The sequence below is a fragment of the Castanea sativa genome, chromosome 12 (assembly GCF_040712315.1).
Source record: "Castanea sativa cultivar Marrone di Chiusa Pesio chromosome 12, ASM4071231v1".
Classification (NCBI taxonomy): domain Eukaryota; kingdom Viridiplantae; phylum Streptophyta; class Magnoliopsida; order Fagales; family Fagaceae; genus Castanea; species Castanea sativa.
Genome location: NC_134024.1, coordinates 41801923 through 41817260, shown reverse-complemented (window position 1 = coordinate 41817260; position 15338 = coordinate 41801923). Strand labels below are relative to the sequence as shown.

The 15338-nt window shown below is 33.9% G+C and overlaps 2 protein-coding genes across 3 annotated transcripts; one reads left to right on the top strand and one right to left on the bottom strand.

The window, feature by feature from the left end:
* The first annotated feature begins 2489 nt into the window (after nt 1-2489).
* On the top strand, nt 2490-6591 carry LOC142621336 (alcohol dehydrogenase-like). 2 transcript variants are annotated; one of them, XM_075794654.1, is made up of 10 exons: nt 2490-2715; nt 2908-3044; nt 3613-3659; nt 4311-4540; nt 4744-4826; nt 4930-5005; nt 5089-5150; nt 5265-5360; nt 5797-5958; nt 6075-6591. In XM_075794654.1, the coding sequence occupies exons 1-10, from the start codon at nt 2574-2576 to the stop codon at nt 6189-6191; spliced, it is 1152 nt and encodes a 383-aa protein (XP_075650769.1). In that variant the 5' UTR covers nt 2490-2573; the 3' UTR covers nt 6192-6591. The 2 variants fall into 2 exon arrangements, with proteins under 2 accessions (XP_075650769.1, XP_075650768.1); XM_075794653.1 differs by having other exon boundaries at nt 2491-2715; nt 4311-4636.
* Nucleotides 6592-7683: 1092 nt separating this feature from the next.
* LOC142618867 (uncharacterized) lies at nt 7684-13583 on the bottom strand. Its single transcript, XM_075791904.1, has 4 exons — nt 13199-13583; nt 10863-10924; nt 10615-10719; nt 7684-7958 (listed from the first exon to the last, which is right to left on the bottom strand). Exons 1-4 carry the CDS (start codon nt 13443-13445, stop codon nt 7818-7820), a joined length of 555 nt encoding a protein of 184 aa, XP_075648019.1. The 5' UTR covers nt 13446-13583; the 3' UTR covers nt 7684-7817.
* Between the last annotated feature and the right edge of the window lie 1755 nt (nt 13584-15338).

Below are 15338 nucleotides of genomic sequence, written 5' to 3'. Positions count from 1 at the left end.
CCTATACCCACCTTGGTGGCTCCTAAGTCCTGTCTTATAATATGACATAGTTTCATGCATTTGGCCAAAATTATTAGTATTTTACCACTGTTTGAGAAATATTTAGTAATCTACAAACTCGAGTTTTACATGTAACTTGAATTCTAAAAAATTGAGTTCCTTGGATCATAATGGCACTCACTGTTTTCAAACCCGAACTGGATTGGGAGGTCGGATTGTGAAAATTGGGAACCGAGATGAAAATCGATTTTTTAAGCATAAAGAATTGGATTTTTTGTTAATTCTGTGAACCCTAAAAACGGGGTTGGACTGCATGAACCGGAGGCAAGAACCGTGCGGTCCAATCCCTTAGCAATTTTTTTAAAAAAATTTATAAAAACAATTTAACACAATATTATTCTACTTAATTAAATTTCCCTCACATATATAGATATATTAGTCAATTTTGCTAGTTTTATAAGTTTAATATCTATATTTAGGTTTTAATTAAGTATTAAATTAATTATGACATCACAGTTCGACTTCGGTTCGACTTCAAAAACCTTGAATTTCTCCTTTTTATAGTTCAATGAACAGTCTGAGTTTCAAAACCATGGTGACACCTAATAATCTAACTTTTTAAATTTAAAAAGTCCACGTAGAAGTCAAGGAAAAATTTAACATAAAACTCGAGTTTATAAAACTTAATTTCTTAAAGATCAACTTTATAAGCTAGCCATATACTTTAGCTTATGGCCCACAAACTAGCCGTCCAATATGACTCATCTTCACTACGATGAAAACTTTATAAGCTGGATCATACACTCTTCACGTGTACTGCTTGGTAGTATCTGAGATGAAAACTTACATTACTTTTCTCTATTGTTATCTTTGAGTCTAACACTCTGTTCTTCTCTTCTCTCTCAACCAAATTTCAGCCGTTCCTTCGTTCTTGCTTGGAGAGGTAACTCACTCTCTTCTTTTTGCTTCAATATTAATTTTGGTTCCGTTCTTTCACTTGGGAAGTGATGCTATTACAAAGATCCGCGAGATTTTGAGGAAGGATGGGATCACCCATGTACTGAACTGTGTTGGGTTTGTTTCTCCTGAATATTTCAAGAGTGATCTTGCGTATCAAATACTTTAGTTGCAAGATAGCCCATCTGAGGATTACAAGTATTGTAAAATTTATTCATTACTTAAGCTTATAAAACTTGAGTTTTATATCACAAGGAACTCAAGTCGTAAAAACTCGAGTTTCACATGGCATTTTTTAATTCATATAATTCACCTATGACATATTTTTATATAACTCGAGTTTCTGAAGATCGAGTTTTACGTGAAACTTGAGTTTCACATTTTAAAAAGGTGGTACATTGTTAAATATTTCTCTGGTAGAGTACTAATAATTTTGGCTGAAGGTGATATTGGGCCATTTTAGCCATAGTTTCATCCTTGCAGGTGTTGAGTTCTTCCATGTCTGTAGACAAGGCAATATGCCTAGTTATTTGTTAGCAAAATATGTTTTTGGCATTGATGATTCTTCTGTTTAGATTGAAAAGAGTCATTATTTTCTTGAACAAGCTCTTGTCCATGATGTTATTTATATTTCTTAATTAATGTAGCTTCAGTTTCCTATCAATACACGTACATATATATAGTTGGGTTCAAGTTACACATAGTGTAACTCTAAGCGACATTACACCACTTAATAACTTATTGTTAGATATGAATTTTGACAAATCTACTCTTGGATTACATTATGTTCATATACTCTCCATGCTTGCAAAAATTCACGATGATCAAAGATTAATAATCATATTATCAATCAATTGTTTGAATTTTAGTTTTTGTAGTTTAAAATAATTAATAAGAGATGAGTTTATGGATCATATGGTAAATAATATCCGATTGGCATGAAAATTGGTATGCATGTTAAACACATATAGAATATGTAATTCAACGGTGAAATTTTTAAAATATGAATTTAATAACAAGTTATTAAGTGGTATAATATTACTTAGAGTTACACTAGGCGTAACTTGAACCTAATTCTTTTATATATATATATATATATATATATATATATATGATGTTAACTCCAACCTTTTGTGTAATTCCAAAAAATAAAAATAAAAATTTATGTAGTTAATAAAGCCTGGCCGGAGAACTTTTTTGTGATAGAAATATTTTCTGGGAAAAAAAAAAAACATGATAATGGTTGATGGGATTGATAGCAAAAGAGTGAAGAGGGAAAGAATCTACATTGCAAATGGTAACATTAAAACTTAACAATCGTGTAAGGTATTGAATCCAAATCATAAGAATTTTTGGTTTAGCAATGTTGTGTCTGGAAAGGAGCAAAGTATTTGGCAATCCACAGAAAGCAAGCCTACTTATTACGCAGTTTTACAGAGAAAGCAAATGGAATATATGCCTATAAACTTTGCGTGCTGCCTTCCTAATCGGAGCGGTTTATATTTTTGGCTTTGTAAATCCATGGGCAGCCAACAGCAATTAGTGTTTGAGTTTGACTGTAAGTTGTATCAGTGCACAGTGTCATCAAAAAAATATCTGTGCACAGTAATACATAAATGTATAAGCGGTTGGGTTCTTTGGTGTCCTATTCCTATGCTCATAACTCTAAACTCCTCACACAGAAACATTTTCGCTTCATTCATTCTGAAATTGAACCAACCATGTCTACTACTTCTGGCCTTGTGATTCCCTGCAAAGGTATGAACACTTTTATATTTTATCATGCATTTACTTTTTGTTTTTATTTTATTATTTCTGTGCTTTTTGGTGGTTATAATCTTTTGTTTTGGTCAAGTGGGTTTTTTGTTCACTATATTTTAGGACTATGTATGTGCTCAATGTATTCGAATTATAATTGGAGGTGTGGATTTTGTGCATATTTATTTGAAGCCGCCATTGCGTGGGAGGCAGGGAAGCCACTGGTGATAGAGCAAGTGGAGGTGGCTCCACCACAGGCTATGGAAGTGAGGATCAAGATCAAATATACTTCACTTTGCCATACCGATCTCTATTTCTGGGAGGCCAAGGTTGGATATGAAATGTTTTTGTATCAATTTTTTTTTTCCTAATGGATTCCTTTCTACATATTTCTTTAAAAGAATACAGTTGCTACTTGCTACAGAGTCATATGTTATGAAATTGCACAGTTCTCACTCTCAATTCGATAGAGATATCTTGGTTCAGCCTTTCACAGTAAAGTGAAATTTAAGACTAACTTAGGAATATGGTAGTTGAAAATCTCCTGGACCTCCATGTTGTGCTAAAAGTAGATTGATGTATTATTTACAACAAATGCAGTTGGCCTCTATACTACAAAAAAGTGGCGTCCGTTGTTTCCTTCTTGAATACATTAATTGTCCAGTTTGTGATTGTCATTACAACTCATATGTCATGGAATCTAAATTATCTAATAGAGTCAATACCTTCTGGCCTTAATTTCTCTTCATATGAAAACAAAGGCGTAAACTTGGTGATTCTTGTTTGAAACAACAGTTTGAGTTGGCTTTTATTATTAATCGTTTGAGAATGCAATTAATTTCTCTCTCTCTTTTGTTTTTCATTTTTTCATTTTTTCATTTTCTCTTTAATTTTCAGGGCCAGAATCCACTGTTTCCTCGAATATTTGGCCATGAAGCAGCTGGGTAAGTTGTAGATTTATATTGCTATGGCATATTTGTTTTTAATTAGTAATACTTTACACTGAGTGCCACATTCCCTAAGCAAATTTTCTGAGTGAGAAATCTTAGGTTTTTGATGGAATTAGCCATGATCTATGTCCGTGAGATCTGTTATGTTTGAATACTGCAGTAGTATGAGTCTTCAAGTAATGCAGCAGGCCACACGGACAATTTTGCCAATTAATCCCATTATTCATTTAGTACTTATATGGGTTATCTAAAAAGCTTCCCCCCCTGCGCGTGGGGCTTGCAGGCGTGATGAATATCTTAGAAGCTTTTGGGGCAGAAATCCTCTAGAATGAAGGTGTTACATGATGAAATGATTCATTATGAAGAAAACAAGTCATCATAAGAAATGCACAAAAGAATTTGCAGCAGTTTCACATCATCAAGATGGATTGCATGCTCAAAACAATGACAAGCACATAGATCCTGCATTTGACTACTAGAAAAAAATAAGATAATTTTGTCCCTGTGAAGTGTCTAATTACAACTTGAGTCTTGATTCTGTTCTTCGTTCATTTTCTTAAATGATGAATTTATACAGTTATGTATTTTACTATAGTTTGTCGTAAATGCAATAGCATGTTCATTGCCAAGATTTTATTCTAACAGGGTTGTAGAAAGCGTTGGGGAAGGTGTATCAGACCTCCAAGTTGGGGATCACGTGCTTCCGGTGTTCACTGGAGAGTGCGGGGACTGCAGGCACTGCAAGTTTGAGGAAAGCAATATGTGTGACCTTCTGAGAATAAATACAGACAGAGGAGTTATGCTTAATGATGGAAAATCCAGGTTTTCTATCAGTGGGACTCCTATAAATCACTTTCTTGGTACATCCACATTCAGTGAGTATACTGTTATTCATTCAGGATGCCTAGCTAAAATTAGTCCGCTAGCACCTTTGGATAAGGTCTGCATCCTCAGTTGTGGCATCTCAACAGGTTTTATGTCCAATGAAATCTTGTATTGGTGATTTCTGTATTACATCTGAAACTTCCACCTAGAGGTTTATGTAAAATCTGAATTTTAAAAAAAATAAAAATTTCAGGATTAGGTGCAACTTTGAATGTTGCAAAACCAAAGAAGGGATCTACAGTTGCTGTTTTTGGTCTTGGAGCTGTTGGGCTGGCTGTATGTTATGGAAAATTTTGTTTGAAATCTTTGTTCTGTTTATTCTTTTTGTAAGATTTGGATCCTTTCTATACTTTAATTTACTTCTGTTCTATTTCTTTAGGCTGCTGAAGGTGCAAGAATTGCTGGGGCATCAAGGATTATTGGGATTGACTTGAATCCCAAGAGGTATGAGGAAGGTAGGTACTCTTTCATCATTTTTGTTCATTGAGTTTTTATTTTCCAGGATATTGAGCTTTATGATTCTCTCTCTTATTGCTAGCCAAGAAATTTGGAGTAACTGAGTTTGTAAATCCAAAGGACCACGACAGACCAGTTCAAGAGGTGTAAAACTCTCCTGTATTCTGAAGTTCACTTTTCCTATAGTATCTTGCTGCATCAATTTCCATAGTATAAGTGAGTCATATTTTAGATTTCTAATACTTTGTAATTACTCAGGTTATTGCTGAGATGACAAATGGTGGAGTTGACAGGAGTATAGAGTGCACCGGCAACATCAATGCCATGATCTCTGCTTTTGAGTGTGTTCATGATGTATGCTTTCTAGATAATTTAACAATTAACTCTTCTTATTTATTGGTAATAATAAAGGTAGAGCTTGGTCTGACATTGGTTGGTTCTATGATAACAATGTAAACTAAAGTAGCTTGAATGTCTATTCTTTGGATGATAATTATTCAATACTATCAGTACAACAATGTGATACTCCCCCCCTGTTAGATAGTAGTAGATCCCTTCTTTAAATTTATTGTGTAAATTATCATTCATATCATAGGAGGGAATACTACGTCGCTATACTCCGAAAGTACCAAGTTGCTGTCCTTCAAGAATTGCTTATAATATTCCCTGTTCTTTTAATTATAGAGTAGTTATAGTTGGAGAGTGTGTATCATTTTTAGGCCAATACTTGGCTTGGTACTCTAGTACAGTCAAAACTTTAATCTGATTCTTGTTTTTTTGGTTAATGCAGGGATGGGGTGTAGCTGTGCTCGTAGGGGTGCCCAACAAGGATGCGGTGTTCATGACCAAGCCCATTAATGTGCTTAATGAGAGGACACTCAAAGGAACTTTCTTTGGAAACTACAAACCTCGGACTGACCTTCCCTCAGTTGTTGACATGTACATGAACAAGGTACTCTCATTTTCTCATGCTTTAACGAGTATTGGGTATTTAAATACTTGTCTAATGTCATGAAGAAACAAAGAGGAAAAAATTACCTTATTTTATTTTTAAAATTTTCCTTGCAGAAATTGGAAGTGGAGAAATTTATAACCCACCGGGTCCCTTTCTCCGACATCAATAAGGCCTTCGAGTACATGTTGAAGGGAGAGGGTTTGCGGTGTATAATTAGTATGGAAGAATAGAGTTTTCGACAGAATTAAGAAATAACTACGGGTTTTTGAACCTGGATTCTCAGGTTTAATTTATCTTTTATGAATAAAGCTATAAACACAACATTTTCACAACGAACCTATGTAGAGATTATTAATAGTAAGCTTTGTTGTGAAATTGTCATGGGTGTAGTACTTTTACAGGCACTACTAAACCAGGATCCTTTTATGTATTATGGGAATGGGCCATCCTCTGGCCGTTTAAATGTAATCATATAGAAATAATGGGCCCCAAAAGCCCGGGTTGTGCTCTCTCTTTCTGAGACGCATATACATACATCATGTATGATAGTAACTTGTACTTTGAGAATTAATTCAGGTGCTGAGGTATTGTATTTTTCTGGAATCTAAATGAAAGTTGTGTTGTATAGAACTGCCAAATTTGTACCAGGCACTTTCATTTCCATATTGTATAATCCCTGTTTGTTTTAAGCTTAAAATTCTACCATATTTTCACCTCCAGCTCATCTAAACTCACAGTAATACGACTTTCTTTTGAAAAGTAAATGAATGTTTATGGAGAACCTGTTAGATGGTTCATTGATCAGATAACAGAAGGTTATGGGGCAATTTGGAGAAATAATACTGAAGAAGATGTTGAGATCATGATATTAAATTGTGACAGGAAACGAATATCTTTCTTTGACAATTATCAAGAATGGAATTGTGACAAATAAGTGATAACCAAATCCTTTTGTCCGCATTGTTCCAATCAAACTTTTAGATGTTCTCTATTGCTGTGTCCACCAATTTTTGACAAATCATGGCCCACCTGTTTTCTTATTTCGCAAGAGCTCCAAGAAAATTTTTATATTATAATTTTTCAAAGAAAAGATGGGAGTGTGATTGTATGCTTGCTGGTGTCGTAACAAAAATTTGACCATCCTAATCATGACTCGGATTTGTAGAGAAAGAAGCATTCATTTTATATCTTATGATATGACTGCTTTAATGTAGACTCAGATAGCAGCCTGATGATCAAGTTAGCTGGACCATTCTCATAAGCATATTAGAGCAAAGCTTATGGATGGACTTGAAAAAGTGAAACAATAGTACAATACACATGTGAATAGGCTTATCGTCTTGGCAGATTGGGTGTTGGATTGCCTGGTAATGTTCTACATGAGTGCATAAACAGCAATGATCCTCATCTTGAAATAAATAGGTGATGAAAGGGGATGGGCTAGTTCTAATGGAAGGAATACCAATATCTGAATAATAACTAACAAAAACATGCAGAGACCATTTTGTGTATGCATAACATTAGAACTCCCCCCCATACAGCAACTCAAATGCAAGATAAACAGAAAATGACATTGTATTTGTAGTGAGATTCATCCGAGATTATAGGCTCAATTTGACTCAACTTAAAACCATTGGACATATTATAAAGCTTTGCAGAACTCAAGATATGATTTTGGCAAAGTATAGAAGCATCTATAAACTTGAGATATGATTCAAGCAATTTAAAAGAAAAGAAAAGAAGGTATGCTTATATTCCTTTCTTGTTCCCTCATGTCTGCCACAACTTTACATGAGAAAACAGTAGCATATGTAAATTGAATAATGGGGAACCAGCATACTTACTCATTGCCTATTTTACTTGTACTTTTCCATTATTCTTTTCGCTTCTTCTAGAGAGTCCTCCGTAGAGGTGGTGCCTCCAGGCCCTCCACCCCCTTTTGGTCCATTATCTTTATTCATAGCTATGAATGCAAAATATATGAGTCCCATCGTGGCCTGAAATCAAGCAATGTATTACTTCTAGCCATTAAAATTTGAGGATGAAAAATCACTTTATAAACATTGACTATTATATCATGTCATTACTTGAAACTTCGACAAATCCCCCATCCCCTATGCCCTTCTTACCTTATCTTTTCTTTCAGCCCCTTCTAGAAACAGAATATAATTAATTGAGAGATGATTTTTTTATTTATTTTTTATTATATTTGGAAGTGCAGAAGTGAACTACTGATTCTCAAAATAGTCCACTTTTGAAGAATTGTGCCTTAACTATTTACATAAAGAAAATAGAAATAAAAAATTCTTTCTATAACCAATGCATCTCAGAAGTCAGAAGTGAATGTTAAGGAGTCATCAGAAGTCAAATAAGTGAATATTTAGGAGAGTTTCTGGCAATTAGTTGTGTTATACAAAAAGAGTACTAAATATTTTCCCATAAGAATCATAATGGGAGTTGAATTTCCGATTTAAACAAATGAAAGGAGTTATTATTACCAAATGAATGAATGACTGCCCGCATGTGAGCATACTAATAATAGCTCAAAGAGAAAAAATGTATAAAAGATATTAGCAGGGTGTTGGACTGACTAAGAGAGGAACATATTACTGGATGTATAAAGAGATTGATATATTGTTTCATCTCCATAACCAGGGTGTAGTGCAATGATATTTTAATCTACTGAGGTCATAGATTATATGTTCATTCACATGCAGGTGACTGGATCTTGCCTATATTTGAAGGAGTAGACTATTTAGGTTGAAGTAGTAGCAGTTAATTTCATGCTCAAAGGACTAACAGGAACTTGCTATGTTTATCCCATTTTATGCAGTTCAGGTCATGAAGTCTCTTAAATTTGAAAGGAACCTTAAGCTCTTTAGTATGTGTTATTCATTATGAAGTTTGTACAAAAGAAGTGTTGTATTTTACAGACATCACCATACTAAGTTGTATGAATAATAATATTTATAACCTCTTTCTTAGATAAAATTCATTACTTACTAATTTTTTCGACTTTCAATTTAAACAAACCTCATTTATCCAAATACACAAATTCTGAGATAGAAACATGTTTAATACTTTAGCATACTTAAGAAGATCTTCTTGACCCAAAGGTGAATAAATTTTTTTTTTTTTTTTTTTCAGTTTGATAATTCAATAACTATAATAAAGGAAGGGGAGATTTGAATCTTGAACGTCTCGTTAGAAACATTAAGAGGTGTTAGTTGAAGTAAAAGGCTCTTGGCAAAAAGTTATGCAATCGAGAACAGCAATAACAACGAATAAACCCTTAGTCCCAAAATTTTGGGGTCAAATGGTCAGTTATAGATTCTCAAAATAAAAATTATGATCGGTCACATAAATTGCTACTAGGGAACACCCCAAGTTGTCTATAAATGTCCCATTCATAATAATGCGACTAAATTTTGAAATTGGCTATCAATCTATCGCAACACTCCTTTTTATTGGGAGTGCAATGAGAATGATTTAGTATAATTTTCCACTGAAGTCTATGTTTTTTTAGAAGGAAACAAAGAGGACTTCTTGAGTGCTTCATTAAGCAAACCCTAGTGTGCTGCAAAGAACCTAGAAACCAAAGATAATTTTCATTGATGTCAAAAGGTCCAGAGGTTAAAATGGCATTAAAATCTTCTATCCATAACATAAACTGCTTGCCCTTGGATTATCCAACAACTGGTTCTAGTAGGTTGGGTTAGTTGCCTGTAGGTTTTCTAGCTAGAGGCAAGTCCAAAAGGCTTTTCTTTAGAAAAGTTCACTAAGTTATTAAAAAAAGAAAAAGTAGACAAGACTCTGCAACCCTGGAAAGAATTAGTCATGACCCTTCAATTAGACTAATCCTAACCGTGCATTATTAAAAGAAACCAAAAATACTCAAATACCCTTAATTAATGTTAGATATACTAGGCCAATATGGTACTGCAAACAATACAGCTACAGTAGTGTAAACTGTAGTCCCCTCCTCCCCCCCAGTGTTGTCCTGCATCAGTAAAGACAGATCAGCTTAAAATTTTTCTTTTTTTTTGGTAAGATTAAGAAATTTTTCCTTAATTAAGAAAATATCAACAGACCTGAAGCACATATCTTTCTACTCTTTACTTCTTTTCTTTTTTTGTGTCCCTGGGACTAAAATGTAAGAAGTTTCTGAGTTCATGGACTTATCACCATGCAAACCAAGATACATGTGCCTGTGACTCAAATCTTGGCAGCTTTGAGTTGAGTGGCAAAGGCAAACTTCTCACTGCAAGCTTATATGTTCATTCCTAAGAGATATTTAAAAAAAAAAAAATCTAAAAAATGCATTTTATGCAAAAAGAACTTAATAATTAAAAGAGAGATAGTGCACTGCTGCTTCCAAAGTAAAAAATCAGTAAAAAAAAAAAAGGGAAAAAACTTGTTACTGAAACAACACTATTGTATGAGTACCATGCATAATCAAGCTAAAAAGGAATTGGCTTTCCCCAAAAAAGCCATCTGCTAGTTCTTGTTAGATTAAACCAACTGCATTAGCTTTGAATTGCATTCATTTAAAAGATAAGAAGTACACTTCATATGCAGAATATGCAGCAGTAAGGATCAAATGGAATAAGCAATCATCAATCCTTACAGATGGGAAGGAAGTAGACAACATACCAGTGCAAAGAAAGCTGTAGACAGGAAAGACTTGAGAACAAAGAGTGAAATAGTCAGTGCAACTACTGTGACAGAAATCCTTGCTATTGGTCTTGGTACAGAATCCTAGAAACAGAAAGATGTAGACAAGAAAACTAATTTAGATCATCCATTGAGAAAATAAAGGATGGTTTCAAACTTTCAATCATACATAAAACTGCTAATTAGTTTGTTAGTGTAGACTTGGAAGTGAAACAAAATAAACTTACGGGCACCAAATTGGTTCCTGCCTCAACTCCATCCTTTCCAACCTTCCACACTGTTTGAATAACTATTTGACAAAGATCAAATTGAAAGTTAGCACATTCAAAACATACCAGCAAAAGGAAGCAGGAACTCATGCAAAAGGAAGTAGGAACTCATGCAATGCAGAAAGCTACCTTAATTGTTCACTCTGATTTACAATGACCAACTACAAATTCAATGCTGGCACAGAACCTTTTTAGATAATACAAATGCATCACATCAGACAGAGATATTCATCAAAACCTACTTCAACAAACCCAGCCCATCAATATTAGCTAGGCCTCTTGGATAAAATCACGTTCTGTCAAGATTTAAGATTATATTTAAAAGTAAAACTGGCTCTAAGCTAAATTTTAAATTTTAAATAAGTTATGCTCAATCCCCATGATATGTGAAAGGCGAGGGACCATCCATGGAACTTGACTGACATCTTGATGCAGGAGCGATACTATTCTTATTAGTCTTTTCAAATATTTTAAATTATGAAATTATGCCGATATGTATGAATAGGACTAAACTTAATTAAGGGGTTTTTTGATTTATTGATAAGTCACACATACACCTAGTGGGTTTTGAACCTAAAACCCTGCCCTTTATCCACTCTTATGGTGCTATTTGAGCTAGAGTTCATTGGCTAATAACAACTCCCTTTTGATTCTACATTCTTTTGAGAACTTTAACATTTGCTTGATTAAGCATCAATGAAGAGGTTTTTCCTTTGTTCTCCTCTAAGAAACTTCATATTTGAAATAAATTGGAGTGTGTTATTTTTTCATCATGCTCCCAACTGCGTCATAACAATTGATGGGGTGAGGAAATCTATCTATTGGTAATAAGACTCAAACAACTATGATCCTCCATAATTCCACAGGTTCTGGAAAGCGAACAGGGACAGAGGGTAGAAATTGTTGTTATTAGGGTGAAATGCCACTCAAACCCAGAGATAGATGATTTTCCTTGAAATGTGTTCAGGCACATTAGTTGATTGGACATTAGGGGGCAAAGCATTGTTTTTGTGCAGGCCCCGAGAGTGGTACCAATTCAAGGAAAACTCTTAATACTAAATATGATCTCAAAATAACAGGGATCAACTTATCACACATAAAAATTGGCAAATTCTCTATCACAAAATTCAGGTGGAACAAACCTTGATGAGAAGATTTTCTTTCCTATCAGCTATAATTATGTAGTATTGCCAACAACAGAATGTGAAAAAACAAAAAACTTCCTTAGCAAATCTGCTTGCCATAAACATGAAAAACCCACCACTTGGCACACCCATTACTTGGTATTAACTATTAAATCAACAAGGAATGGTTCATATACATGGCACTAGAGTCCTTTTATTGTAGCAACTAAAATTTTAAACACTGAATACAAAGCTCTTGGGCACTAGCTTATGTGATTCATATGCATATGTTGCAAAAGTTTACAAGAAAATAACCAAAACATCCTTACGTAAGTGCTTAGTTGCATTAATAAGGGTGTAATTGAAAAGGGAAACTAGATGTATTAGTCAGTTTATGTTGAGGAACATTTTTAGGAGAGGGCTTGGATACAGGTATTGGCAAGCAAGTTTTAAAGCATTTGCACGTAGAAGTGACAAGACAATCGTGATTTTCAATTTATCAGCAAGTAGATTGTTCCAGGGAAATTTTATTCAAAAATATAATGCAGCTTATTCAACCATGCAGGGGGGGTCAACTTTTTCATATTTATATTGAAGACAATAGTTGCTTATTTTTTGACCAAATTAAGACAACCCTTATGGAATTCTACTCTAGACTCTGGTGGATTTGTTTATTCACAAGGTTGTGTTTGATGATTTTATGTGACAAAGCAATTTGAGATGGTGTTATTATTAATTTGTATATATATAAAAAAGGAACTGATAAATGCAGCTAAGAAGGCATTGTTCAAATTGAATCTCCTCTTAACAGTTATGTCATGGTTTCATCTTATTTTAGTGACTTCAACATCTTACCCAACCAAAAAAAACCATCAAACTTTCATGGGATTTTTTAATTGCACAAGCTCTAGATTTCTCCATAGGAATCTATTAAAAAGATTGCCATAATCAAGCAGTAACTAAATTAGAGTGCTTACTCACAATTACCAAATTATCCTATTAACCAGCATGAGACATCAAAATTTTTACTGTTTCAGTCACTAAGTAACAAATGTCAAATGAAACCAATTCAGAAATAATCAAAAAGTCCGCAAACCAGATAGGATCAATTCAGTAAATTCAAAAAACATCCACAAAAAAAAAAAAAAAAAAAAAGTGAGTGGAGCTTACCTTTCAAAAAGTTGGACTGTGCAGCGAAGACAATGGATGCTGCTGAGCGAGATGATTGGATTGTACGATTCTTAATATGGATAGTTGAGAGCAAAGAAGGTCTGTTTAAATTCAAAAGGGATTTGGAGGAAAGAAATTGGGAGTGGGTGAGAGTTAAATTTTCATTTTTGTAACCTTTTGGAGAATTTAGTGGAATGGAGCACATGTTATGGACAATAACTGACGAAGCCATATTCATCATAGTCATAAAATTAACTCTGCGGAATTCTTGTATGTCTTTTTCTTCTTTCTGTTTTTGGATATCAAAGTTCAGACAGCTATGTAAATTTGGTATTCACTCTATTGAGTTTGAACCTTGTTGTCTGTTTATTAGAATCGTATCCGTATGGAAGTATCAGGGATCTAGAGCTTGTGAGTCACAACCTCACAAGCTTAGAGGGGAAGGGCCCACAGGAAGCTGATCTTACTCGGCCCAAAGTCTGTCAAACAAACAGCTTTGCCCAAGAAGAGAGAGCTCTAAAATTTGATGTCTACGGCCCATAGTGGAGATGCAAAAGTTTGAGGACTGATTACAAATTAAAGACCCATTTGGTAGCAGTATTAGAGGACGGTTTGTTACACAATTTCAAACTCATATTTTTACATTTTAAATAATTTTATATATATTTTTACACATTTTTACACCCACACAAATTTCAAAAAACTACAGAAATCTCATCTCAAATTACTCTACCAAACATCCCTTAAAGTTTAAACACTCAAAACTATGAGCCCCACTTTTAAGTTATCTGTTTAGTAGGAGAACTCTCTCAAGGGTATTTAGAGGTTGTTTGGTTCAAGCAAAAAATAGGTGTATTTTGTGTTGTAGCATTTTATATATGAGAGAATGCTCATTGTAAGACATAAAGTAATCGGACCCCAATGAAAGTAACTCTAACAAGTGGTAGTACCAATCCTCAAAATCTGGAGGAATTCTCATAAGGGGCACAAAGACAAATAGGCCGGTTTAGGGATTATATAGCTAAGAGGATGTGGAGGGATTTCATTTGTCAATATTGATTCAGGAAGCATGTGAACATGGTTTTGTTGTCCGCTAAATTCTTTTGTTGGGAGGAATGTGACATATTCACCTGTTTGTATTCAACAATTTTGTACATGGAACTAATTTGCAATGTAGCTTGTACTCACATTTACAACCATGTGTTATTGGTGATGAACCTGTGTAATTAAAATAATTGTCTATTCAATATTTACTATGACTATGGAAGATGTTTATTTAGCATAAGTTTTAATTACACATCTTATGGAGTGTAATTAAAACATATCAATATACCAACTGGAAATCTCTATTTTCATGATTAAAATAATTCATTTTAGTTGATATACTATAGTTTTCGCAGATGAAACACCCAATTTCATTACCGACTACAAACTACATTTTAAGTTTACAAAGAACTTGTAATTTATATTTTCTGTGACTTTTCACATAAATCACATATTATGCATTTGATGGACTAAGAAAATGTCTCATTAGTTCATTTATAAATGGTCTTATATAATTAAACAAATTAATTATTTATGATATGCCAATAAATTGGATTTTAGGACATAAACCTCAACACATTTTTGGTGATCCAAAATCATTGTTATTGAAGAGCGAGATGTTCCAAAATTTGGGAGGCATGGGTAGATAATCTAGAATCGGAGTTCTCCCCTATATGAGGTATCATGTGTGACTTCCCCCATCTGTGGCGATGGACACCAAATTCCTTGGGATCTGTTTATGCCTTGTGACAAACTTCAAGTCTAGCTACAACAACCGTGGGGTGGATGATGGTAGAACCATTGTGAATGGTGGTTGTGAGGGTGAGAGAAAGAATGTGTGTGTGGAGGAGTGAAACATTTGATTTGATGATGTTAGGTTTTGGCCAAATTGAAAAGAATCATTTTTTTTTTTGGTTTGGTCACTAGGAACTAGGAAGTAGTTTTTTGGAAAGTTTATGGACTCTTTAAAAAAAAAAAAAAAGTATTCTTCCCTTAATTTGACCCCAACAAAAATCAATTTTCTATTTTTAATCAAAAAATTTTATTTGTTTTCTTAATATGCTTTTAAAATTTAAGAAACTCAAAAATACCAAAA